The sequence below is a fragment of the Oncorhynchus gorbuscha genome, linkage group LG02, assembly GCF_021184085.1.
Source record: "Oncorhynchus gorbuscha isolate QuinsamMale2020 ecotype Even-year linkage group LG02, OgorEven_v1.0, whole genome shotgun sequence".
Lineage (NCBI taxonomy): Eukaryota > Metazoa > Chordata > Actinopteri > Salmoniformes > Salmonidae > Oncorhynchus > Oncorhynchus gorbuscha.
Genome location: NC_060174.1, coordinates 55,017,147 through 55,043,444, shown reverse-complemented (window position 1 = coordinate 55,043,444; position 26,298 = coordinate 55,017,147). Strand labels below are relative to the sequence as shown.

Here is a 26,298-nt window from a genome sequence, read left to right as displayed (position 1 = left end):
ACGTGGTTGACCGAAAGTAGTCTGTTCTTTTGACCAACCGATTGGTTGAAATTTTAAAACGAGTATTTTTCCATATTATTTATGTGTGTGTGTGTGTGAGTGAGCGAGCTCCTACTGGCTTTCGTAGTTTCTGCCGTTATGCTCCTGAAGTTGCCTTGTAATAGGCGACACGAGGAGTCAGTCAACTTTCATGTGGAATGCCAATTTATTTTTGTGGAACAGTTTCATTTCATTTAGAATAATTTCTCCATATCTCAAAATCATTGTCATGTAGTTAATCAAAATGCTATCCAAATCTAAAATGAAAAACCTAAAAAGTAACATCTATTGCCATCTATGTAAAAATAGCAAACAAATAAAAACATTACAGCCTGCAGGTAAAAAATATCCAGATGAAAATAAATATCCTATAAATCACATTGGCTACGCATGGCCTGTCTGCAACCAACTTGAAACATATTAGCAACAATTAACTTGGGTCCTGCCTGAAGCTCCTTGCAACATTGCCCATTTGGGGATATAAAATATTCTGGGCCCTCCGTTTCCCGCTACAGCTGTAGGCTATTTGCACAGGGGATATGAAGTAATCAGGTAGGCCTATGTTATGTTTCCACTGGATCAGAGCATGAGATTTTTCCTTTTCACGCTGAGTGGTTATGAAAGGGAGAGAGCTGGAAAGATTTATCAAATAAATTGGAATTGTCATTCTCAATAGATGTAAAAACATGCTGCTTGCTGTTTATTTTGAAGAAAACATTACTCTGAGAAGCTCCACAGCTCATTAGTGGTGGTACATTAAGCCAATCAGAAATACTATTAGATCCTCCACTGGGCAGGTTTATATACCTTAACTTGCAAGCAGGCCAGGTAGCCTATAGGCCTACTTCTATGCGTAATCAGGTGCACGTCCTTACTCAACATCGACAGGAGCGCTCCAAACAAATGACAATGAAAAAAGAGACAAATCTCGTAAATGGAATTAAATAAATAAAAACAAAAATTCCCACACGTGTAGCTTAGTTTCTGCGCACAATGTGTCCACTCACTCCAACATTGAGAATGGTAAAAAGACTGGAATAAAGATATATTGAATGCATTAGACATTACAGTAACCAAACAAACATTGAAGATTAGAAATTAATGGGACACGTACAGTGGCTTGTGAAAGTATTCATCCCCCTTGGCATTTTTCCTATTTTGTTGCCTTTCAACCTGGAATTGGGGGGGGGGGGGGGTTGAATTGATTTACACAACATGCCTTGATGTGCCAGGCTCGCATGCCAGGCTCGTACGCATTAATGCATACAGCACTTTCGTGCGTTTTGCCAGCAGCTCTTCGCAATGCTTCAAGCATTGAGCCGTTTATGACTTCAAGCCTAACTCCCGAGATTAGAATGGTGTAACCGATGTGAAATGGCTAGCTAGTTAGCGGGGTGCGCGCTAATAGCGTTTCAAATCGGTGACGTCATTCTCTCTTGAGACTTGGAGTAGTTGTTCCCCTTGTTCCCCGTGGCTTTTGTGGAGCGATGGGTAACGATGCTTCGAGGGTGGCTGTTGTCGATGTGTTCCTGGTTCGAGCCCAGGTAGGGGCGAGGAGAGGGATGGAAGCTATACTGTTACACTGGCAATACTAAAGTGCCTATAAGAACATCCAATAGTCAAAGGTATATGAAATACACATGGTATAGAGAGAAATAGTCCTATAATAACTACAACCTAAAACTTCTTACCTGGGAATATTGAAGACTTATGTTAAAAGGAATCACCAGCTTTCATTTGTTCTCATGTTCTGAGAAAGGAACTGAAACGTTAGCTTTCTTACATAGCACATATTGCACTTTTACTTTCTTCTCCAACACTTTGTGTTTGCATTATTTAAACCAAATTGAACATGTTTCATTATTTATTTGAGGCTAAAATGATTTTATTGATGTATTAAGGTAAAATAAGTGTACATTCAGTATTGTTGCAATTGTCATTATTACAAATAAATAAATAAATATTTTAAAAATCTGCATCAGCTTTTTTTGGTCCTCCAATAATCAGTATCTGCGTTGAAAAAATCAGAATCGGTCGACCTCTAATCTCTAAGTCTAATATTGCTGTTACAACCGTAAAATGTTATGTCATATTTATGTACAATTCTGGCTAATTAATTACTGTCTTTGTTAGGCAGAAATGGTCTTCACACAGTTCGAAGGGCCAGGAGGATCAAACTGCTGCATATACCCTGACTGCTTGCACAGAACGCAAGAGAAGTGACACAATTTCCATAGTTAAAAGAAATTCATGTTAGCAGGCAATATTAACTAAATACGCAGGTTTAAAAAATATATACGTGTGTATTGATTTTAAGAAAGGCATTGATGTTCATGGTTAGGTACACATTGGTGCAGCGACAGTGCTTTTTTCACGGATGTACTTGTTAAATCATCACCCGTTTGGTGAAGCTGTGATTCGATGATAAATTAACAAGCCCCACATTGATTATATGCAACGCAGGACAAGCTATATAAACTAGCAATATCATCAACCATGTGTAGTTAACTAGTGATTATGTTAAGATTTGTTTTTTTTTAAAGATAAGTTTAATGCTAGCTAGCAACTTACCTTGACTCCTTCCTGCACTCGAGGAGCAGGTAGTCGTCAGCCAGCCACGCAGTCTCCTCGTGGAGTGCAATGTAATCGGCCATAATCGGCATCCATAAATGGCAATTACCGATTGTTATAACTTGAAATCAGCCCCAATTAATAGGCCATTCTGATTAAATCAGTCGACCTCTAATCAAAACACAAACAATTCACACAATGAAGTTATTTAACAATTATTGTGCACAGATTGGCGGGAGAGCGCGCATTCTGGAGAGAGACGTGAATTGTGCAGCCGCACTCTCCTTCTTGGACTGTGCCATCCCCGTGGCCTCCACAATGGATTAGTTCACTGGGATGGGCGCAAATAAGACAGGTGTCTCATGTGTCATAACAAAACACAGATATCTGCTACTTGCTCGACAAGAACAAAAAAGCCGCCCAGTCAAATAATTGGCGTCAGCCCAATACATAATACAATTCTCTTGATAACTAGATGCATGTGGTGTGAATTGCTGAAACATAGTGATCCCAGTGCTGGATAAACACTTCAACACTACCAAAGCTAGACGTATGGGTGGTCCCGGGAATCAAACAGTTAGTGCCAGTGGTCATTTGCCCAGCCACCACACCAAATGCAAGTTCCAATCCAAATGACTCAAACTTCTTCCTTTCTTTACTCCCCTTGGTTGGAAAGGGGTCCCACATGTAAAAGCCATAAACCGTCACTAGGGAGCGAACTCCAGTGGGGATCATTTCAAATTAAACTGGCTCCAGTTTATCCAATAAGAAACACTCGTTTTCAAGTTGCAACTGTTTTTGCTAGTGTGCCCCAATAATTATGACCCAGACCTGTCGCTGTGATGTGGCAAGTGACCTGGCTCCAAGACACCTCGGAGCAGCTGACAGGTCCTGGAGCAGCTGACAGGTTCAAGTTGACATTAGCATAACTGCTGTTGCTCTTCCCACAAAATAACATGATTTACCGGGACCATATGCCTGGAGATTTGCTGTCGTCTGAGTGCAGAAGCATGTCAGCTGCACTGCTACACTTTTCCTAGTTGCTCCCATTATAGAGACTGTCACTGAGGCAGCACTGAGCCACAGATATCATATACGAGTATACATGTCGTCAGCCACAAGCGTCACACGTTTGTTGGGTTCTGTATGCATCCTAAATTAACGGCCAGTGAACACCTTCGACTTGGAATATATGGCTTTTACTTAGCTTGGTTGGGATCATTTCAGGAATCACTTGACGCTCTACCTATAAAAAAAAGTCAACATTCATAGGCCCACACCCTGTGATATAATCCAGTGCTGCTTTATGTGTTCGTTCAATTCATAGGTTGTGGTAAAGAAAGATTACCAATGTTAGTCAGGAAAGGCTCTCCCTCTTTGGGTAATAATTAGGCTTGGGAGGTATCCCGTACATCCCATATGCATGGAGTATGAAATATACATTTTTGGTATTGAAAATAATAGACTATGCCACTGCTTAGAACTAATTGAACTATGTAAGACATGCCAAATAAATGATCTCCAGCTCAAGGTGCCAGCTATGCATTTTGTTTGCTAACCTGCTAGCTAAATGGCTAGGTTGCAAGAGAAAGCTTCGTTACAGCAGAGACAATCAATCCCCTATGGTATAGGAACGGTATTATTTAAAATTTTACCTTTATTGAAGGTAAAGGCTAGTAGAGAACAAGTTCTTATTTACAACTGCGACCTGGCCAAGATAAAGCAAAACAAACAACAATGCAGAGTTACACATGGAATAAAAAAAACATACAGTCAATAAAACAATAGAAAAAGTCTATATACCGTGTGTGCAAATGAAGTAGGATAAGAGAGGTAAGACAATAAATAGGCCATAGTGGCAAAATAATTACAATATAGCAATTAAACACTGGAGTGATAGATGTGCAGAAGATGAGTGTGCAAGTAGAGATACTGGGGTGCAAAGGAGCAAAATAAATAAAAGTATGGGGATGGGGTAGTTGGTTGGGCTATTTACAGATGGGCTATGTACAGGTCCAGTGATCTGTGAGCTGCTCTGACAGCTGGTGCTTAAAGCTAGTGAGGGAGATATGAGTCTCCAGCTTCAGTGATTTTTGCAGTTCGTTCCAGTCATTGGCAGAAGAGAACTAGAAGGCGGCCAAAGGAAGAATTGAGTTTGGGTATGACCTGTGAGATATACCTGCTGTAGCGTGTGCTGCGATGGTGACCAGTGAGCTGAGATAAGGCGGGGCTTTTTTTCAGACATTTTCTGAGAATACCCAGACTATCCTGAAGTGTTACTTGTTCTTCAAGTAGTAATTTAAAATTCCACTGAGTGCTGCTTCGACATGACCAAGATAAAAAAAACATGTTGGAAGGGATCAGTTTGAGCAGGGCAAGGCACAGAAATCACTTATCTTGATCCATGAGTAGTTAGATTTGGGATGCAAGATGATTTGTAGATCGGTGATTCTGCCCAGTCCAACTGCAATGTAGCCTTGTCACTCTCAAACACAGAGAAAAGCTCTTCTTTATCCTCCCTAACATCAGACCACTGTCAAGTGTATAAAGGGTCTCCATCTCGCTTCTGATTCTCTTTCCAACCTGACAAGTCAGACAGGAAGGACCCAGCCAGGTATTGGTTGTCAGAGTGGATGAATAATTACAATCTCAGAATAGAAATACCACTCAACCCGAGTTGCAGAAGCCACAGGGCTGTGTATTCTAGCCTCGGAGCAGAGGCAGTCAGATCACACAGGCATAGCAGTCTCTAAATCACTCTCACTCCAGAAAAGGACCTGACAAGGCAGGCACCAAGGAAATAGCCATGTCTGTTTCTGGTGTGATGTCTGCAAGTCTGTCTGGCCTATGTTCTGTGATATCTGACCAATTTCCATAGGCAGGGCAGGCTGCACCTCGAGTCACTCCGGCTACGAGCACACACACAGCTCTGTGATATCTCATCTCATTTCCATACAAGGTGCTGCTGCCTGCTGGAGGACCATCACAGTTGTCTATAATCAGTACATCAGTGCTCTGATGAAGGCCCCATTAAGATGTTTCCATCCCAGCATGAACTCCAATTCTGCCTCAATATGGCCTAATTTTCATTGTTGCATTTCCCCTGATGAAGACAGACGTGTCCAATCATGCTGTGAATAGGGCTCCATGTGGACAAGAGGCAGCCAGGGCCTGATGACAAGACCCGCCCCATTAGCTCCATAATCATATGGAGTGTCCCTGGTGACGGTGGTTATGGATGAGGAGGGATGCAAATTAGGCTGAGTCAGGGTGTGAACGTAGCGTGCCCACCCACTCGGCCCAGAGTAGATGAAAACACGTTTTTGGTAATGAAATCTCACTTCCTTATGTTATAAAACACATTTTACCAAGACAAATATCATTTCTTCATGTTTTGAATCGTTCAGTGGGGTCTTTCTCTAAACATATCATTAACATTCAGCATCTTAAAAAAAGTCGTAACCCAACACATCCGATAAGCACAGAGCTCTGTTGACAGAGCGGTGCCGCAACGAGTAAGCGCCTTAAGGATTTTGCATGTTGTGGTGGTCTGCAAAGTCGTTTTCTTCAAGTCGCAAAAAGAATGACAAACTAAATTAAATGTTAAAAGCTGTGAAAATAAAAAAAGCTTGCCATACGCTCAGTGCTCTGTTGACATTTCACAGAGTTATACTTGTTTTTGTGAGAAACATTTTTAAAAGAACAGGAATTCTTCATTAATATGAAAATATCACATAATATAGATAACAAATATAGATAGAGATAACAAGTTCAACGGTGAGCCTGTCAGTTAGCCTTAATTCTTGCATAGCTTTTCCATTTTTTTTCCCTCTGGCCTCCATTGACGTAGTCACCTAAATTTTGGCCATCCTACAAAAAGGCAACAAAAAAAAACAAAAGTAACTTAAGAACGGATTATGATAGGAGACACGAGGTTTGAACCGATGGGTTTCTTAGAGGATAATAGACCATTTATCTTACGTATTTGGTCAAAAGATGCATCTTTGATTGGACACTCTAGTGAATGGATTAATGAAGATAGACAAATAGGAACCTGGTTTAGGCTGAAGCAAGTCAACTCTGGTCTGGCTGGAGGTAGAATGCAAATCTAGCATCAGGTGAAGAAGACTGTTGCAGGGATATAGAAAGACTAGACTACAACCAGCTACTACAGACCAAGAAATAAAGAAGGCAGACCCAGATAAAACAAAAAAGGTTCCTAGTCTGGTGTATTTATGGCTTAGAAAAGCCCTCCAAATAAAGAAAATAAGCTACTACGGCAGTTGTTAAAACCAGAGTAAACTGCTGTTTGAAAAGGGCCCTTAAACAAATAAGTCTTCTAAAATTAAAAATAAGCAACGTCACAGAACCCCACTCGAGTCCAGTTATTTTTGTTTACAGTCTTCTGTCCCTCCAATGCATCTTAAGACGGTCAGTCAACAACTGGCGAGCGGATTTCTGCTCGACTTAGGCCTCTGTCCAAGAGGGAAAGGTTACCCAGCCCACAAGCCCTCCTGGCTCCTGCTGCCCATACAAAGCTGCTGCCCACATTCTCTGACCTGGCCTGGATGTTTTTTCTGATGTTATTTTCCATTTTGTATTTATTTTGTTTTAGGGTCCAATCAGTTTTAATATTGCAGATAGAGTGTGGGTTATATCAATGTACAATTGAAGTCAGAAGTTTACATACACCTTAGCCAAATACATTTAAAATCAGTTTCACAATTCCAGACATTTAATACGAGTAAAAATTCCCTGTCTTGGGCCAGTTAGGATCACCACTTTATTTTAAGAATGTGAAATGTCAGAATAATAGAAATAATTATTTCTTTCAGCTTTTATTTCTTTCATCATATTCCTAGTGGGTCAGAAGTTTACATACAGTCAATTAGTATTTGGTAGCACTGCCTTTAAATTGTTTAACTTGGGTCAAACATTTCAGATGGTCTTCCACAAGCTTCCCACAATACGTTGGGTGAATTTTGGCCCATTCCTCCTGACAGAGCTGGTGTAACAGAGTCAGGTTTGTAGGCCTCCTTACTCACACACACACTTTCAGTTCTGCCCAGAAATGTTCTATAGGATTGAGATCAGGGCTTTGTGATGGCCACTCCAATACCTTGACTTTGCTGTCCTTAAACCATTTTGCCACAACTTTGGAAGTATGTTTGGGGTCATTGTCCATTTGGAAGACCCATTTGCGACCAAACTTTAGCTTCCTGACTGATGTCTTGAGATGTTGCTTCAATATATCCACATAATTTCCCTCCTCGTGATGCCATCTATTTTGTGAAGTACAGTCCCACCTGCAGCAAAGCACCCCCACAACATGATGCTGCCACCCCCATGCTTCACGGTTGGGATGGTGTTCTTCAGCTTGCAAGCCTCCCCCTTTTTCCTCCAAACATAACGATGATGGTCATTATGGCCAAACAGTTCTATTTTTGTTTCATCAGACCAGAGGACATTTTTCATAAAAAGTACGATCTTTGTCCCCATGTGCAGTTGCAAACGATTGTCTGGCTTTTTTTAATGGCAGTTTTGGAGCATTGGCTTCTCTTCCTTGCTGAGCGGCCTTTCAGGTTATGTCGATATAGGACTTGTTTTACTGTGGATATAGATACTTTTGTACCGGTTTCCTCCAGCATCTTCACAAGGTCCTTTGCTGTTGTTCTGCGATTGATTTGCACTTTTCACACCAAAGTACATTCATCTCTAGGAGACAGAACGCGTCTCTTTCCTGAGTGGTATGATGGCTGCTTGGTCCCATTGTGTTTATACTTGCGTACTATTGTTTGCACAGATGAACGTGGTACCTTCAGGCATTTAGAAATTGCTCCTAAGGATGAACCAGACTTGAAGGTCTACAGTGTTTTTTTCTGAAGTCTTGGCTGATTTCATTTAATTTTCCCATGATGTCAAACAAAGAGACACTGAGTTTGAAGGTGGCCTTGAAATACATCCACAGGTACACCCCAATTGACTCAAATTATGTCAATTAGCCTATCAGAAGCTTCTAAAGCCATGACCCCATTTTCTGGAATTTACCAAGCTGTTTAAAGGCACAGTCAACTTCGTGTATGTAAACTTCTGACCTACTGGAATTGTGATACAGTGCATTATAAGTGAAATAATCTGTCTGTAAACAATTGTTGGAAAAATCACTTGTGTCATGCACAAAGTAGTCCTAACCAACTTGCCAAAACTACAGTTTGTTAACAAGAAATTTGTGGAGTGGTTGAAAAACTAGTTTTAAAACCTAAGTGTATGTAAACCTCCGACTTCAACTGTAATTGTCTATCAATTTCCAATCTCCCCCATACACACACACACACACACAAAAATGTTTGTAGATTTTTTTTACCCTAATCCTACAATAAATGGACAACAATACATAGGCTTCTACTTACAGCTAATACATACATGGCCACCTGAATGTTACTTCTTGTATACTGGTTCTGAGTCCCAATAATGTGTCATTTTCCCTGTAGTGTGCACTTGTAGTGTCCTGCTCATAAGGCACCAACGAAAAAAAAAAAAACTGAAACAGGGATGGATTGGGACTACCTCGACTTGTCCAATAATAAATGCTTATTGTAACTTTCCATTGCAAAATGTTTTACATTTTAGTCATTTAGCAGACACTCCAGAACGACTTACATAGTGCATCCCGTAGTGCATTAATCTTAAAATAGCTAGGTAGGACAACCACATCTCAGTCATAGTTAGCTACTTTATTGAGGGAAAATGTACTATCGGGAAAGTCAGTGCTAGTAAAGGGGGGATAGTGGCAAGTGTGAGCACACAAATTACTTTTAAAAACATAATTTTTACAGGGGGGGGGGTACTCTTTGAAGAGATAGAGTTTCAGATGTTTTCAGAAGATGGGCAGGGACTCTGCTGTCCAACTTCAGCGGGAAGCTGATTCCACCATTGGGGTGCCAGGACAGAGAAGGGCTTTGACTGGATTGAGCGGGGGCTTCCCTCCTGTAGGGGTGACAGAAATATGTTCTCAGGTTGGGATGTAGGGTTTGATCATAGCCTGAACGTAGGGAGGGGCAGTTCCTCTTGCTTCTCCATGGGCAAGTATCATGGTCTTGTAGTGAATGTGAGCTTCAGCTGGAAGCCAGTGGAGTCGCAGGGTGACATGGGTGAACACCAGGCGGGCTGCAGTGTTCTGGATAAGTTAAAGGGGTTTGATGGCACAAGCGGGGAGCCCAGCCAACAGCGTGTTGCAGTAGTCCAGATGGGAGATGACAAGTGCCCGGATTAGGAACTACGCCGCTTCCTGAGTGAGGTAGGGTCGTACTCTACGGATGTTGTAGAGCATGAACCTGCACAAGCGAGTCACTACTTTGATGTTTGCAGAGAATGACAGGGTGTTGTCCGGAGTTATGCCAAGTGTCTTTGCTCTCTGGGAGGGGGACACCGTGAAGTTGTCAACTGTGATGGATGGAGAGGTCTTGGAGCAATCAGGCCTTCCCAGAAAGGAAGATAAGCTCTGTCTTGTTGATGTGGAGCTTGAGGTGGTGGGTCAACATATCTGTTAGGCACGCAGAGATGCATGTCGCCATCTGAGTCTTAGAAGGTGAGAAGGAGAAAAGTAGTTGAGTGTCATCCGCATATCAATGATAGGAGAGACCATGTGAGGATATGATGAGTCGAGTGACGGTGTATAGAGAGAAGAGGGCCTAGAACTGAGCCCTGAGGGACAACAGTAGTGAGTACGTAGTGCAGACACAGATCCGCTCCATGTCACCTGCCAGGTAGGATGCAATCCAAGATTGTTCAGAGCCTGAGACACCCAGCTCTGAGAGGACGGTCTGATGGATGAGAGCAAAGGACAGAGAGTCCGCTTTGGCAGCACAGTGCCACAGAGGAAATCAGTCTCAGTTGAGTGACAAGTCTTGAAGCCTGACTAGGTACGGTCAAGAAGATCGTTCTGAGAGAGATAGTGAAAGAGTTTGTCAGACAGAAAACTCAAGTGCTTTGGAAAGAAAAGAAAGAAGGGATACCGTTATGTAGTTTACGTCAGAGGGGTCGAGTGTTGGTTTCTTGAGGAGGGGGAGTGACTCTGGAGTCAGAGGGGACGCAGCCAGTGATCAAGGATGAGTTGACGAGGGAAGTGAGAATGTTTCCAGAGATTGTATGGAGAAGGGAGGAGGGGATGGGATTGAGCAGGCAGGTCGTTGGGCAGCCGGAACTCACTAGTAGCAGGATTTCATTTTCCGTTGCGTGCCCTAATCAGTAACACAACCCTGGACTGGCCGCTGATTTAGTGTTGCCGGTATACCAAAACTTTGGTACTTTTTGGATACTAGAACATGAAAAACAGTTCGGTACTAGAATGTATTACTTTCAGTACTTCTGTCAAATGTGTTGTCTACTGATTGAGGATCTGTATCAGCGCAGCCGATGTCCCCTTATAGTGCGAGAGCACCGTGCCTGCTGCACTTACTCCTTGCGAGCTCTCGCATATCCTGAGGAACAACTGCACTCAGTCTGGGCCGCGTCACCACTTATACTGCACAGAAGTTAACACAATTGAATAATTCAACACGGCATGTGGAAATGTTGAAACTTATTGTTCACTCCTATTCTAGATAATCTTTGCTCGAGCCTCGAACTGAGTGTGTGTGAATGACATCATGGGTCTTAAAGAGAGACCACGCGCACTTTTATAAAAGAGATTTCTTCTTCAATGCAAATATTGTTGATCAGTACAATAAGTCCCAAATGAAAGGGGAACAGATAAGCATTTTCTGGCTGAATTCATGGGGCTATAGATGAAAACCAAACTCAATGCATGCACACAATCCAATTGAATATTCATTCGCCTGTATCGTAAATAAACTGTTTATATCAAGATGTAGCCCGGGCCTATCAATAGACTAGAGATTTAACATACAAAATAAATGATGACATTGTGTTAAGGTCGTTATATTTTTTTATTTTTTTATACCAAAGTCAAATTGATTGGATAATGTATTTATCAAAAAAATAAAATGTAATGATATTGAACTCAAAAGATCTGTCTGGATCAAGTGCCATTCTGTGACTTTGGCTAATACGCCTTCTTTTTCACTTTGGTATAGAGTATCGTGATGGTATCGAAGTAAAAAAATAAAAAATGTAAAAGATTGTATTGCAACAATACAAAGCTGATTCCACTTAACTTGGACAGTATACCCTTCTAACTCATAAAATATATGAAGTGCGGGTAAACGGAGGGAGTAACTATGACTCTCTTAAGGTAGCCAAATGCTGGTAACCTAAAAGTACAAATATGAAATACTGGTAAATGGTGGGAGTACCCAGGTTATATGCCTCTATCTGGGCATCAGAGGTCACAAACAGGCCTCAAGACCTCATTTGAGAGTATATGCATTCAATCTTCAAACATTTTATTAGCAAGGCCTATAGCATGTGCCACTGCCACTGCCTTCATACAACCTAACGTAATTTTGGGATTTACCTTGGTTGGCTGAAGTGGACTCGAAGTTTCAGTCGTGGTGGTTTAAATTTTTCACACTTTCAGCCCTCAAAATATAGCCTAAAGTCATACACATTGATATTACACTGTATATCCTATGCTCTGTAGTATACCAGCCAACCAGGCGTGCTGGATATGGGTAAATAACTAGCTATCCCACTGTGTCAATTACAGAAACACCCCGACGAATGCATCTGATCTTTGCTAAATAAACACGCCATGAGGCCAGCTGAGCGTGAAAGTCGACTACAATTACTGAATACTTTGTTGCGACCTCTAACCACACAAACAAAACTTGGAGGCGACTTTGGAAGAGGAAAAAAACAGCGAGAAAGAGGGTTGAAGAAGATAAATGCCCATGTAGTTTGCCTCAAACCACACCACACAACTTGGGGAGCACAAATGAGAGAGCGGTGGATATGTACATTAGGCCTATGTAGTTTGTTGCGACCTCTACTCAAACCAAACTTGGGGAACTAGGAAGAAAGGAGACAGTGTGAAGAAAGACGTAGACATGAGCCTAGTATTTTGTAGCAACCTCAAACCACACTTGGACAAACTTGGTAGAGTAGGAGGAAAGGAGAGGAGTGAAGATGTAGACCTAGGCCCATGTATGTAGTTCAGACCCAAGTTCCTTATTTTAAATCCTTTGCATGTGTTCGAGAAATTGTCAGCTCTCTTACAAGTCAAAAGGTCAAGGATGAGAGAGCCACAGTGCTGTATGCCCTGTGAATGCCAGGCCACCATACTAGACAGTGTCTGAAGGGAGGGGAACAGATTCTTATTCAATTAAACATAGTTTCATGGCGCATTGCCACACCAACAGCAGGAAGTGGTAGAACAGGTGACAAACCCCTCCCAGACTTCAACATCAGTCTACATGGCTCACGCAGGAGATGATTGTGGACTACAGGAAAAAGAGGACCGAACACATTCCCCTTCTCATCGACTGGGCTGTAATGGAGCAAGTTTGAAAGCTTAAAGTTCCTTGGTGTCCACATCACCAACAAACTAACACAATCCAAGCACAACAAGACTGTCGTGAAGAGAGCATTATAAAAACTATTCCCCCTCGGGAGACTTGGAGAGAGATTTGGCATGGGCTCTAAGATCCTCAAAAGGTTGTACAGCTGCACCATCGAGAGCATCCTCCTGACTGGTTGCCTCACTGCCTGGTATGGCAACTACTCAGCCTCCGACCGCAAGGCACTACAGAGGGTAGTACGTACGGCCCAGTATATCACTGGGGCAAAGCTTCCTGTCATCCAGGACCTCTATACCAGGTGGTGTCAGAGGAAGGCCCTAAAAATAGTTAAAGACTCCAGCCACCCTAGTCATAGACTGTTCTCTCTGCTACCGCACGGCAAGGGGTACCGGAGAGCCAAGTCTAGGTCCAATAGGCTTCTACACCACTGCTACACTCTGTTGTTGTCATCTATGCATAGTCACTTTAATAACTCCACCTACATATTACCTCAACTAAGCGGTGCCCCCGCACTTTGTACCGGTACCCCCCTGTATATTGTCTTGGGTCTCGCTATTGATATTTTACTGCTGCTCTTTAATTACTTGTTCATACATTTTTTTTACTGCATTGTTGGTTAGGGGCTCGTAAGTAAGCAACACCTGTTGTATTCGGCACATGTAACGGAAAAAAATGGATTTGATCCCCACACACTATGCGAACAGCTGGCCCCCTCTCAGCCCCAAGAGTCAGTGCAAAGAGGCCACACTTTGCCCAGATCAGACAGCCACCCGACCCCCTGTCAGTGTCCACAACAAAAGGATCACATCATCATCACAGCGTAGCCCAGATAACACCATGTGTGCGTTTCAAATAGCACCCTATTCCCTATATAGTGCACTACTTTTGGCCAGTGCCCATAGGGTAAAAGAAGAAGTGCTGAGCAAAAGTAGTACCCGGGCAAAAGTAGTGCACTAGGGTGCCATTTGAGAGACTCCTCATCTCAGTGTTCGTTGCCAAAGGATCAAACTTAAGCCCAGATATTCACTATCTTCTATCAGAGGCTCAATCAATCACAGAACACACACGCGCACACACACACGTCAGGTAGAAACTGTCACCTTTGTGTGCATGCGCGTCCAAAGCCAAAAGATATGATGAATGAAAGGAATCCTTCCAGTCCCAAACCACCCCAAGCCTTTAGTCCAGGAGTGTCAAATATGGTCCATGGAAAATAATGGACATGCATTGAAACAGTCTCTTGATTGTGCCCGCCTTGCCAAAAATCACCTAAATTAAAGCTAGACGGTCATGGAGTAAGTTCCCCATTCATCATTTTTGCAATGATCTTTCGCAAATTTTGACGGCGAGAAAATATAACCAGTTTTCAGTGCGGCACTCCGGACCTCGTTGAAGACCAAATGCTGCCACTAGGTCAAGATGAGATTGACACCGATGTTTTAGACTAATCACAATTCAATTTCCAGACAGCCATGATCACATTTTCCCTCGGTCAATCATCCCTTGTTGATATTAGCCCATGTTGATATTACGAGTAAGTTCACTGTTGGCTTTTCAATATGTGTATGTGATGGTGGGAAATGGATGAAGCTGCTACAGGATACTTGCTGTTGAACTCAACTAAGATGAGTGATATGTCAATAAAGTCAATTGAATTGAAATGCTGGAATCACATTAACAATAAGATTGTTTATTATATTTACAAGATATTCAAGTGACCGCTCTAACAATGGAAATATAAATGCCTGGAAGACAGGATGGAGGAGGGACCATTAGTGGGGCCATTCTAGCCAATGAGAGGGCAGATACACCTGTGAACAACAGGCCATAGAGATAGGTAGAGGACTCATCTTTGTATATGTGCCGTTATAGCGTCTGTGACAGCATGGGCAGCAACATTTAGGCCATCTCCATTTTAAAGTACAGATGTGAGAAATTGCCCATTTAAACTGCAATTTATTTATATATTTTTTTTATATAGAATCGGTTTTCCGTTAAAATTAGAAAATGACATAAAATTCCATGCAAATTCACAATGCAGCTGCCTGCAGCAGCACCACCATCCCTTTCAGATGGTTAAGCATTGCACACGTACTACTATTACTGTACAACAATTCCACCTTAGAAAGTTTGCATTTCCTTCTCATTTAACTTCTCAAAGTATTGCCATAAAGGACTTTGCTGCTGTCACTTGCATTTACATTACATTTACATTTTTATGCCTTTCTATGCCATTTTTCCAACTGTTTAAGACGATGACATAGTGGTGGAGTCTACTCAAAATATACATTCTCGACTCCAATCATTTATTCCTCGATTCCCCTGGTGTCAACTTCCATTTCCAATTTTCAAGATTTGATTCTGCAAGGAATCAACTCCGAACTCCGTACTTCCGAGAACACAAAACACTCGCATCTGGCAAAATGACGCCAACAGAGAGGGCTGCCTCTCTTTTAGTCCTTAAGAAACTATGCAGTATTTAGTTTTTTTAAATGTATTATTCCATTATTCCTGTACCCAAGAAGGCAAAGATAACTGACCTAACTGACCTAAATGACCATCGCCCTGCAGCACTCACTTCTGTCATCATGAAGTGCTTTGAGAGACTAGTCAAGGATCATATGACCTTACACCCTAGACCCATTTCAATTTGCTTACCGCCCCAATAGATCCACAGACGATGTAATCACCATCTCACTGCACATTGCCCTATCCCATCTGGACAAGAGGGGTATGGAAGAATGCTGTTCATCGACTACAGCTCAAAATTCACCACCATAGTACCCTCCAAGCTCATCATTAATCTTGAGGCCTTGGGTCTCAACCCCACCCTGTGAAATTAGGTCCTGGACTTCCTGGATGGGTCACCCCCAGGTGGTGACGGTAGGAAACAACATCTCCACTTTGCAGATCCTCAACACTGGGGCCCTACAAGGGCAGGTGCTCATGCCCCTACTACCGTACTCCCTGTTCACCCATGACTGCGTGGCAATGCACGCCTCCAACCCAATCATCAAGTTTGCAGACGACACAACAGTGGTAGGCTTGATTACTAACAGCGACGTGACAGCCTACTGGGAGGAGGTGAGGGCACTCGTGGTGTGTTTGCCAGGAAAACAACCTCTCACTCAATATCAACAAGACAAAGGAGATGATCGTGGACTCCAGGAAACAGCAGAGGGAGCACCCCCCTATCCATAGACGGAACAGCAGTGGACAAGGTGGGACATTTTAAGTTCCTTGCGTACACATCACGGACAGACTGAAATGGTCCACCCACACAAACAGTGCGGTGAAGAAAACGCAAAAGCGGCTCTTCAACCTCAAGAGACTGAATTATTTTAGGATTGTCACCTAAAACTTTCACAGATGCACAATTAAGAGCACCCTGTCAGGCTGTATCACAACCTGGTACAGCAACTGCACCGCCCACAACCGCAAGGCTCTCCAGAGGGTGGTCCAGTGCGGTATGCACAACGCGTCACCGGGGGCAAACTACCTGCCCTGCAGGACACGTACAGCACCCGATGTCACAGGAAGGCCAAAAAGATCATCAAGGACAACAACCACCCAAAACACTGCCTGTTCACCCCTCTACCATCCAGAAGGCAAAGTCAGAACAGGTGCATCAAAGCTGGAACCGAGAGACTGGAAAAACAGCTTCTATCTCAAGGCCATCAGACTGTTAAACAGTCATCACTAACATAGAGAGGCTGCTGCCAACATACAGACAGAAATCACTAGTCACTTTAATAATGCCACTTGAAGAATGTTTACTTTAATAACTTACATATCATACTCATCTCATATGTATATACTGTATTTTATACCATCTATTGCATCTTGTCTATGCCGCTCTGTCATTGCTCATCTATACATTTGTATGTAAACTCAGCAAAAAAAAGAAACATCCCTTTTTCAGGACCCTGTCTCAAAGATAATTTGAAAAATCCAAATAAATTCACAGATCTTCATTGTAAAGGGTTTAAACACTTGCTTGTTCTTGCATACCTCGCAAATTCACTCAAGTAGCCTGAAGTTTGCATCTTCCTCTCTGGTTTTATTTACAATGACACAACTTTCCCCAGGCCTTTATAGCATAATGGCTAGTTAGGCTATAACAAGGAAAATAATATGTTTTGTGATAACTGTACTGTACTTTAAATTTGTGGAGACAAAAAAAAACATTGTTTTCAGTTAAGGGTTTTTCTTAACTTCTTCATTCACTGATTGTGCCAACTCAGGAATCCCCACACAGTTGACAAGTTTAAAATGGTGGATCCCTCAATGGCAATGTTCATGCTAAATCAGGTATATCAATGATGAGTCCTCTAGCTATCTCTATGACAACAGGCACAACTATGAAATAAAGCAATTTACCCCAAAACGACATTAATGCCACGTGCGTCCACGTATATAAATCAATTCGTAACAACTTAACCATTAAGAAACTAATATTCGATCAAAGAAGCTTCATGGAGCAAATTAGCAATTACATTTTTTGTTGACCATATTCGACAAGCTCGTTGACCTTCATACATACATTTTCGTGGACAGACCTGGGGCGGAGTAAAACCTCTCGCTTCACCTCTTCCTCTCACATGAACATGCATAAATCCATCATACAACAACAGCTGCGAGTTGGACAGGTCAGGGGTCGAAAGATTTCTCTTGAGCATTATGACAAACGTATTTGTTGCCAAAAAAAAATGTATTCCGTCTTGCATGGAAAAGGGAAACTGGTGAGAATGCTCCCCGTTTGTCCTTATCTAGTAGGAAAGCATATTATTTGTCAGTCACCGTGTTTTAATGCAAATCCATTGATCAGACCATTTTATAATCACTATCTGCGCAAAGGATTTGTTGTAAAATGTTTACGTTTGTAGCCTATGTATGGCCCCGTATGTTTCGGGAACTTAACTACAGAGCCAAGCCCATATCTAGACATAACTAGGGGGATTTCAGAGTTAACTGTGACTAGCAACGTAGAGCCTAGAGCTTCAAACCCTATCCTATCTATGGGTGTGAGTTGAAATCCACTCATGGTAAGCCGAATTAGCCTCGGGGGCATTTCTGAAAACAACACGCCTGTGTTGACTGGCTTCCTTTGCAAACAAATCTATGTGGCGGTCACACGATTTTCATTAAAATTGCTCAACAAAAAAAAATGTACCACGTGTTCCTGCAAGCCACCCTGCACGAACCTCCATTACGGGAAATCGATTTGTTAACGGGGAAACTAGCTACAAAAACGTAGCAAACGCAAGAAATACCTCCCCCCCCCGCAAAAAAAAAAAAAACGTTTTACGTCAACTGTTACATTACATAGCGACTGATGTGCAACGCTTGCCATCGACAGCGTGGCAACGGGTAGTAACATTGTTAGTTGGAAGTAATTTTATGTCATGACCTACCCGAACCGACGACTCCGTTGCTGTTCTGCTCAAGCAAGCAGCATTAAAAAAAAACAAAGGGCGGCTGCCTCGTGTGCACGTTTCTCCCGCTCGCACAGTAAACACACAAGCAACCCCAGCTTGTATAAACTTTACAATGACGAGCCCGATAATGTCTGCAACGTCTTAACTCCGGAAGCAAATGTCACTTGACTAGCATTTCCTTAGCTAAACCGTAAACACATCTCAGTGAACTACCGTATACCGTTAGCGAGCTTATAGTACCCCCCCAGCCTTTTTCTTTAGCCTTCTAACTCAAAACCGTGTCGATGTGTGTTGCGCGTTGGACGCGACTTCATGTGCGGGGCGTTCTACATTTTATCTGCAAATTCATAAAAAACATGTTGACAAATACATGTCGGTTATGATTAGTCTTAAAAACCAGACATTTGCTACTTACTTTGTGTCTTCCGAGCTCATCATCAACCGGCTTTCGACCGTCCTATCCGGAAGAAAATCCAGACCACTGTATGCCGAAGTCATGTTAACGAGCTACGGTACAAGCCACCACGCCGTCGTCTTTCAACAATGAAAGTAACGGCTTCGAGATTCAACTGCTGCGCGACCACAAAACGGAGCCAGGGAGAGGAGAGGAGGGGGGGCTTCTACTCTAAGCAGCAGAATGCGAGTACTAAGTCATCAGAAGCGATTGACATTCGTCTTCTGCATCCCCCAGCTCATTTCTCCTCCAATCGCCAAATTGAAAAAGAAACTACAGGCGAGCTGTCAACTGCAGGGAGAGCAAGAGAGAGGCGTGACTACTTCTGTTCCCTGTCAAGTATGTAAAAACATTTTGGACTAGGCTGGGGTTCCAGTTATTTTTGTTTGCACGTCCATATAATCCATACTTTATTTTACTATTTATTGTCAGTCTATTTGAAGTAGGCAGCAGTTTACACAAGTATATTGGTACTTTAACCACCCATGGCTCAATCTGACCTAATCGATATGCTTGTGAAATATGGCAGGTGTTGATGGAAGGAAAATGAGATCCCAATAATTCCCTGGCAAGACTACAACAGAACCAAGACAGACAAAAACAGAATGAGATGGATGCTTATATGTAACAAAAACAGCTATTTTGTACCCTGAAGAGGGTGGATGGGTTAACAAAAAAAGGGGGGAAAAGAGATGGACATTTTGTGAGAGGTAAGAGATTATCAGAGAAAGGAAAATTATATAGCGAGCCTTACCCAACCCCATTTCTTGAACCTTGACTACAGACCCAATAGGCCAATACCGTTTGCTAGAGAGGTAAGAGATTATCAGAGAAAGGAAAATGATAGGCTATGGCAACCCCATTCCACAAGTCCTTAGCTCAAGCACTTGGCTATTATTGAACCAGTCAAGTAGTAATAGGAAATCCCCTTTCTATAATACTTCTCTATAATAATTCAGATGAAATACTCCAAATGTTTTGTTACGGCACTCAAATCCGAGTCCCACCCTATTAGTGTCTGGGCCAGTATTCAAAAAGCTTGTCAGAGTTTGAGTGCTGGTCTAGGATCACCCCTGTCCAAATTATATTAATTTGTATCTAAAAGACAAAAGGATCCTATATCAGCGCTACTACACCGAGACTCTTTGTGAATATTGGCCAAGAAGAAAAGATCATTCAAATACTGTTTTTTTCCCCCAGTCATCGTGAGTTTTCCTATGTGTCCCAAATGGCACCCTATTCCATATGTAGTGCACGTCTTTTGGCCAGAGTCCAGCTTGCCATTTGGGACATAACCCATCCTTCTATACGGGTCACAGGTCATGTTCCCCTTTTGTGTTATTGCTGTTGTTTTCTTGGGGAGGGGGCTGTCTTTCTTTGTTGAACTAGACTTGCTGGGCGAGGTTTCCCTATACAAACCCCCATCGAGGGGGGGACAGATCACAATTGTCAAGTACTATTTGTACCACAGCAGAGCAGAACAGGTACCAAATGGAAGAACACAGACTGAAACAGAGAGGGAAGGACTAGCTGAATTGTTTAATAAGAAATGCTTGTTTTAGCTTTCCGTTGCAAAACATTTTGCTACGTTGTGCCCTAATGATACAACCCGTAGCATAGAGGGGCTGATGGCCTAATTAACTGGACTGAATGGTTAATTCTAGCACTCACAGCAGCTGCACATTCATAACCCCCCTAAAATATTATTGGGAGTGTCTCACCAAGTTTCAAATTTCAAGTTTTATTAGTCATACGGGATACACATGGTATACGTCGTCCAACAAAATTCCTACTTGCAGGTTCCTTCTGCAGACTCACTGATAAGAAATATCCTATTTGTGAAATCCCAGTTAATCCTTGTATCCAAAGCTATTTTCAAGGCAGACTACAGTGCAGATTGTGTTGATTTTAGCGTTTCAAGGTGTTATGCCCTATGCGTAGCCGACATACATACAATATGACTGTGACCTATTTTACCATATAGGCTACATTCAGACAGGCACATAGTCTATTATGAACGCCCATTAGGATTTAGGGGCTGGGCTGCTATAAAAAGCATCTTATCAAAGCATCTCTTGGTTCAGATATTATGTTGGAATGTTACGCATTTGGACTCTAATCTGATATTACTATCTCACACAACATCAAAGTATGTGTGAGCTTTAGACTAGGCTATAATTGTGTTTAATCATTTTAGATCTCTGAAAATCTCTCTAAGAAGATACATTGCAAGAGGGACATGACAGCCCCCTTGTCTGGCCATTTTAAATGACAGCCCCCTTGTCTTGTGGTGGTTATTAGTCTTGTGGAACCAGACAAGTAAGTCTCTGAATATTACATCTACCGTAGTCTGTCATATGAGATTAGTTGGGTAGCCTACAGTACATCACAGTTCCCCATTGTACACTAAATGACCCATCTATTTATGGAAGAAAATATAAAACATATTGTGCTGGAATATTAAAAAATAAATACTATTTTATTGTTGCAATGGAACCATGTTTCTTGGAATGGATTGTAAATAGTTAGTTATTGGTTGCCGCCTCTTGACGTTAGTCTCGCATGTTTAACCTCTCAGATTATTACGATCGTAATCCTATGGTAATCTCTACACGTACCATATGCCTTGTTTGTTTACATCTTCCTGTTCTGTGGTATTCTTTTGCAACGTGGGACTATCTGGACGATCCCTGCCCCCTACAAATCAATTCATCTAGCATTTGACTTGCACCCCTTCTTAACCAATGGTGAAGCGGGTCAAGTAAAAATAGGCCAACTGTACAGAGCAACCCAAATGGGTTACATCATCTATGTTTGTATATGTATCGTCATGAACTTGCTGCCTGCCTATCTGCCTGGCTGACATCATTTCTCCCAGCTCTGAAAGCACTTGCAGAATGGTGACCAACTGAAGCTGGTGCTCTCAAAATGGAGAAGGAGTGGGAGAAGATCTGTGTATGACTCAATGTTCTAATCTGAAAATAAATGCAGATTTTTTGTTATAGCTCGGCTGGCTGCTATGTTGGTTAACACTAACCTTATCAGATTAGTTTGAGTTAGGTTTTTGGTGCTGGTAATACTGGTTTATGCAAATGTCTTATTGGATGATGTAAATGTTTCTGTGCCCTGCAGTAGATTTGCAGTTCATATTGGTTTTGTCTGAAGGTGTTAGGGCAAGGCCTGGATGGATGGACTTGTTCGCACCACTGTCCTCTTCAGTGGCCTCTCTTTCATACAGTGGTAGATCCCTGTTCCTGCATCACTGACCGACAGACTGACAGACCCATTTCTTCATCTTTTAATTGTGAGGGAAGGTCACGCCTATTTTTAATTTATTTCTTTAACTTCTTTTCATTTCAGGGAGACGCAACTTTCCCGATCCCTGTGGACCAATACATCAGTATTGTGTATTCACAATACATTGGTTTTGAGTCATGTAATATAAGAAGGTAAATGTATTTATTCACATTTGATTTGATGATAACTTCAATCAACAGGATCAATATGCGAGTTTGTGAAGATGACTGAAGGGGGTGGATTTTGGGCAGGGGGGAGATTTTCCCCCAGATCACAAGATAGCTTGTATCTCTTTTCCTTTCAGTGAAAAACATACACATCACAAATCTACTCTAACCCACCATGGCATGAGAATGAATAGTTCAACTGAAAACAATGAATTGGTCCTATAACAATATCCATTATTCACCACCACAGGGACAAATAATCATTATAAACACTGGCTAAAGCCCCAACCACAACAAAAGCAAGCCAGGCTAGATCTGACTCATTCATTCTGAATGAGGGGCCAACCCAACATCCAAGGACAACGTACCTCAGAGATCCTAGGTCCTCATTCCTGACGGGGACACCGGCGGCAGAGGCAGAGGGGGGACAGCGCATGCCGTTTACGTATATGCTCTGCACCAGGGCTAGCTCCGACGAGTGTTCCAACATCGCACGGTACTCTTCCAGAAAAATCCACCTTCTTATGTGTGTTAAATGGACACTTCTCTTCTTCTCACTATTTCTCCCTCTCACCTCTCTATCTGGGTAGCTTTTTTTCTCTCTCTCTATTTCTCTCTCGCTCTCTCTGTTTTTCACTCCCGCCCCTCTCTTTCTCTCCTCAGATTTAGTGCAGTCGAGCGGCACACACCCCTTTTGCTGACTGGCGTAGCTGAAATAATCCTTTTTGACAGCTCATCGTGGGCTAATGCATTGTGCAGCCCGCGGCAGACCGGTTCGCAGGCTGCAAAGCTGCGGCCACAGTAGTACTCTTCTTCTAATTGACACCCATATTAGGAAGAGTCCAGGAAATTGGACACGGGTGATTTATTCCTACTGTCAGACTGGGCAGACTGGGATGCATGGGGAAAATAAGGGGAAACGTCTGCAAAGTTTGCCAATGGATCTCTGGATCTGTTTCTTTCTCAGGTTCTGGGATTGAGTGGGTTGTGGTATGATCCCTGTTTCAATGTTTTGCATGTATTTGAATGCTTGGATACAGGAGAAATACAGGCCAAATGTAGGTCGATACCAGGTGTTGTTGTTACAAAGGAAATACTGTACATACAGGCTAAACCTCAGGTACTGCACTTGTGGCAGGAATCATAGTGTGGTCCAACCAAAGTCTGTGTCAAGCAGGGAAATCAATCCAACAAGCAAAGCACCACACCCTTTTTAGAACAGATGCATGCCTTTGTATGTAAAAAACTGGATTCTGAAGTGTCAAACTTCAAATGTTGCAATGATTGAAATGTTCTAACAACTCCATCTACTAACTCTGCAGTTACATGCAGATCTTTTGGTCGAGATTTAGTCCGTGAAAACACCAAATATTTAACACCAGGAAACATTTATTGGGGACGGGCATTTATCCAAAACCCTTATCCAGTCCAGTCATACCATCACTTTCTGAGTAATCTTCTTTTAGACAGGAGGATGCGCATATGTCACATTCTTCACATTCCCTGGACTGACTGATGATAAACCAGAGGATGAGAAGAGGGAGGGGAGAGAGGTACAGGGAGCGACAGAGGAGAGACAGAGAGGGGGTGATGGAGACCTTTGTGAGAGGGGGAGACAGAGCCAACCCTGTCTACCTCTGTACCCTCTCTACAGTATGTTGTCATTATTACACTGGTGCAGAGATGGATAGCATAGCTCGCTGTATGTTTAGTCAGTAAGAAAAAATTCTGGTAAGCATGGCTATCTTTTAATAAAGGAAGGATTACGCTAGTCTCCTCTCTCAGATGGCATTTTGTTTGCATGTTGAGCCTAACATGAACAGAAATCTCTCTGCAATACTTTGCTATATGAAATATAGCCCCATTTTACGTTCCAAATGGCACCATATTCCCATATAGTGCACTACTTTTGATCAGAGCCCTATAGGCCCTGGTCAAAAGTAGTGCACTACAAATGGAATAGGGTGCCATTTGGGATACACTCATCATATCCCATGGCAGTGTAGCATATTAGTTGTTTGACCATGTCAAATACTAGTGTGGTCAGTTGTCATATCTGTTTGTAGTATAGCCAACGGTTCTTCTAACGTGCGTCTATTCTCTTGTTTGGCATGACAACACACGGTAGAGACGTTGGCTATAGCACAAACAGATCTGGTAACTAGGCCAGTCAAATGCATTCTCAACTACTTCACATAAGACACACACACACACACACTTGAAGGACAGTTTTACATAAAGTGTTGTCACAGACCCTGGAGCCATTGGCCACCATCAACTGACAACATGAACCAAAACATGAAGAGGCATACCCTTATGTCGTTTCAAATTACTGCCCTAATTTGCATAGCTTATACACCTACCATAGAGTTACCAAAATTAAAAGAAGTATGGCATGCAGTGAGATAATTTCCTGTTTATAACTTTATGTAGTTCAAAACTACTGCTTTAGTACCATAATTTTCATGGCAACTCATCATAGTCCATTTAGGACTACACCACAGTGCTATCAAAGTGAAGAGTATGGCAGGAGTACAGTAGGCAGAGGAAATAAACTAGAAAATATTTCACTATGGCATGCAGCCAGATGACTTCCTGTTGATGCGTACAGTTCCTCCTTTTATTCCAGGTACATAAAGAAACAACCTTTAAGATGAGATTTGCTCTGTAATATCCTTCTCGGACTCTGAGAGCCCAGGAGAAAATAAATCTAGGCCTCCGAACCCCATAGGCGTTCTCTCTTGCTCTCTCTCTCTTTCTCATTCTCTCTCTCTGACTTTAAGTAGGAAAGTCATTTGAAACAGGGTCATGTATGCTGTGCAGTACATGTGGGTGTGTGTGTTGCATGTGTGCCGAGCGGGTATCATAGGGGATAAGACTGACATGGTGAAGGGGATCCTCTGATCTGAGCGTAAATCCCTCTGGTTTCAGCCTCGCTCTTTCTTGCACACTTAGTTTCCGCTGACATAAATATTTTAACGCTGATGTTGAAACCCTAGCTAGTCTTTGTGATGTGTTGCTGCACCATATAAAGCAGAGAGCAACTAAAGTTATTGTGTTCTTGCACTAAGTGAACTTACAGTATCTCCTGAAATACCTCTGATCCAAGTGATACATTCAACAGTAGGTTTGATTCTAATGGACGAAAATTGATTTTGAAAGTGAAGCTGTATCTATTACAGAAACATTGAAGTTAAATTATTCAGGAATGAACATCCATTTCAACGTAACACTTTCCAGAAGGTGAATAGAATCTGAAAGGGAAGACTGCACATCTGTAAACTAACCACATGTGCTAGGCTACTGAAAGACACATGAAAGGGTTTGAGACCTCTTGTCTGGCAGTCTCTCACTCTTTCGTTCTCACTCACGTGCTCCCCATGACCCAAAGTGACAGAGTCTGTTTGTCTGGTGACTCAATGTTCGCTAGCACTGCAGAAAGACGTTTTTATGAAACCGGAAAACAACTACCAGCAACTTTCTATGGTCAGATTGTGAAACTGCTATCTGTCTGTCTTGTTTTGTTGAAACCTCCATGCAGTATTTTGTGAAAATGAAACCTCCATCCATAGGCTTTGGTTCTGGGTGTTGGAGGTGTCTGATAGCTTTCATTGGGTAATCTCAAATCAAATTGCATTGGTCACATATACATATTTAGCAGATGTTATTGCGGGTGTAGAGAAATGCTTGTGTTCCTAGCTCCAACAGTGCAGTAGTATCTAATAGTGCAGTAGAATCTAAAAATTATTCACAATACACACACATCTAAAAGAATGGAAATGGGTTGGCGCCTCCCCTTGGGTTGTGCCGTGGCGGAGATCTTTGTGGGCTATACTCTGCCTTGTCTCAGGATG

At 42.3% G+C, this 26,298-nt stretch overlaps 1 protein-coding gene and 1 long non-coding RNA gene across 11 annotated transcripts in view; one reads left to right on the top strand and one right to left on the bottom strand.

Annotated features, from left to right (window-relative positions):
• Positions 1-23,094, bottom strand: part of LOC124004649 (CUGBP Elav-like family member 2) — a 65,432-nt gene extending 42,338 nt beyond the window's left edge. For 2 of the 10 annotated variants that reach the window (XM_046313347.1, XM_046313356.1), the window contains exon 1: positions 22,813-23,094. In XM_046313347.1, coding sequence (XP_046169303.1) covers positions 22,813-22,934 — 122 coding nt within the window. In that variant the 5' untranslated portion in view covers positions 22,935-23,094. Of the gene's footprint in view, positions 1-18,502; positions 18,681-18,941; positions 19,281-22,812 lie in introns of those variants that run through there. The other 8 variants (XM_046313319.1, XM_046313326.1, XM_046313332.1 and 5 more) reach the window with 8 other exon arrangements.
• Positions 18,468-24,215, top strand: LOC124004699. Its single transcript, XR_006833510.1, has 3 exons — positions 18,468-19,319; positions 22,341-22,429; positions 22,695-24,215. It is a non-coding gene; the product is annotated as an uncharacterized LOC124004699 (long non-coding RNA).
• The last annotated feature ends 2,083 nt before the right edge of the window (positions 24,216-26,298 follow it).